The sequence below is a fragment of the Penaeus monodon genome, chromosome 30, assembly GCF_015228065.2.
Source record: "Penaeus monodon isolate SGIC_2016 chromosome 30, NSTDA_Pmon_1, whole genome shotgun sequence".
NCBI classification, from domain to species: Eukaryota; Metazoa; Arthropoda; class Malacostraca; order Decapoda; family Penaeidae; genus Penaeus; species Penaeus monodon.
The window spans coordinates 36,796,778-36,797,904 of record NC_051415.1 but is presented as its reverse complement, the minus strand read 5'-3'; the positions used below and the strand labels follow the sequence as shown (position 1 = coordinate 36,797,904).

The following is a 1,127-nucleotide window of genomic DNA, read 5'->3' as shown; positions in this document are numbered from 1 at the left end:
GGAGATATGGAGCCATTCACACAAGCACATTCAACAGGTTCTTGATAAGGCTGCACCAAAGGAATTTCTCTCATAATTTTCACAGTATATCATAAATAAAAATGAACTGAAGTATTTGCAGGACAGGAATTACACCAAACTGGCATTTTCCTAGAAAATACAATATAAAGTCTGACATCTGATGTCATTTGAGAATGTTCTTTCTACTGATATATGTAACATACTGAAGCCATGCCATCTAATTTCTTAAATGCCATCACAGTGCAAAATTCATCTTGATCATCAGTGTGGACAAATCTGATATTAATTAATTCAGTTAGTTAAAACTGTTTCAGCTACATATAGCACTGGGAAGAATATCTTTAATTGAGCATAATAATTCATGAAGCACCTGGGGAAGGCTCGCATCTCTCTGACAATGTGCTGACAACCTTCTGGAACTTGACATGTCGTTCTTCGCTTTCAACTGTAGCACCCTTGCTACCCCATAGGAACTTCAAGTGAAACTCTGAACGGAACATATCTAAAGTGAGATCATCGAGGATGTTGGAGTCTGACAGGATGTGCTCTGAATTTCGCTTGTACAGACTCAAGTTTTGTGTGATAGCTCTGGCTTCTTGAAGGTGTGTGAAGAGCATTAGCATCCCATAGTCTGCTGCTGTGCTCTCCCACTGAAGGATTGAAGAACCCTGGAAAATATAGCAATCAATCAATTAATTCAATATTATGCCATGCTAAACAATCGCTTGATGTTTTTTTAAGCAAGCTAAATGAAATAATCTAATATATGATATATTTTTATAACTAAATAAAAATTAGGGAGACTTACATGCTTATGCATTGCATAAATATCGTCTAAGTCTCGTTCACATAGCAGCATAAAGGGCAGTAAGTGAGGGATGGTGGTATTAGGTGCCTGTGGATTTGTGCACTCATTCATGGCCTTTAGAGTTGAGCGCAACTTTGATTCAAAATTGAAGGCAGAGTCTGTAAATTTCTGCCGCACTGTATGCCAAGTGTTTGTCAGCCTCTGGATCTGTAGGAGTGAAATAAGTTTAGTATTCCATAAGAATTGTGACAAATACCTCATAACTCTTGAACTCTATATATATTAATATATGGATCAA

General features: G+C 37.1%; 1 protein-coding gene across 1 annotated transcript in view; it reads right to left on the bottom strand.

The window, feature by feature from the left end:
• The window catches only part of LOC119592767 (breast cancer anti-estrogen resistance protein 3 homolog), a gene marked incomplete in the record, with an annotated part of 16,177 nt that overhangs the window by 1,097 nt on the left and 13,953 nt on the right, over positions 1 to 1,127 (bottom strand). Inside the window, 2 exon segments of the mRNA XM_037941698.1 lie at positions 1 to 689; positions 830 to 1,036. Coding sequence (XP_037797626.1) covers positions 381 to 689; positions 830 to 1,036 — 516 coding nt within the window.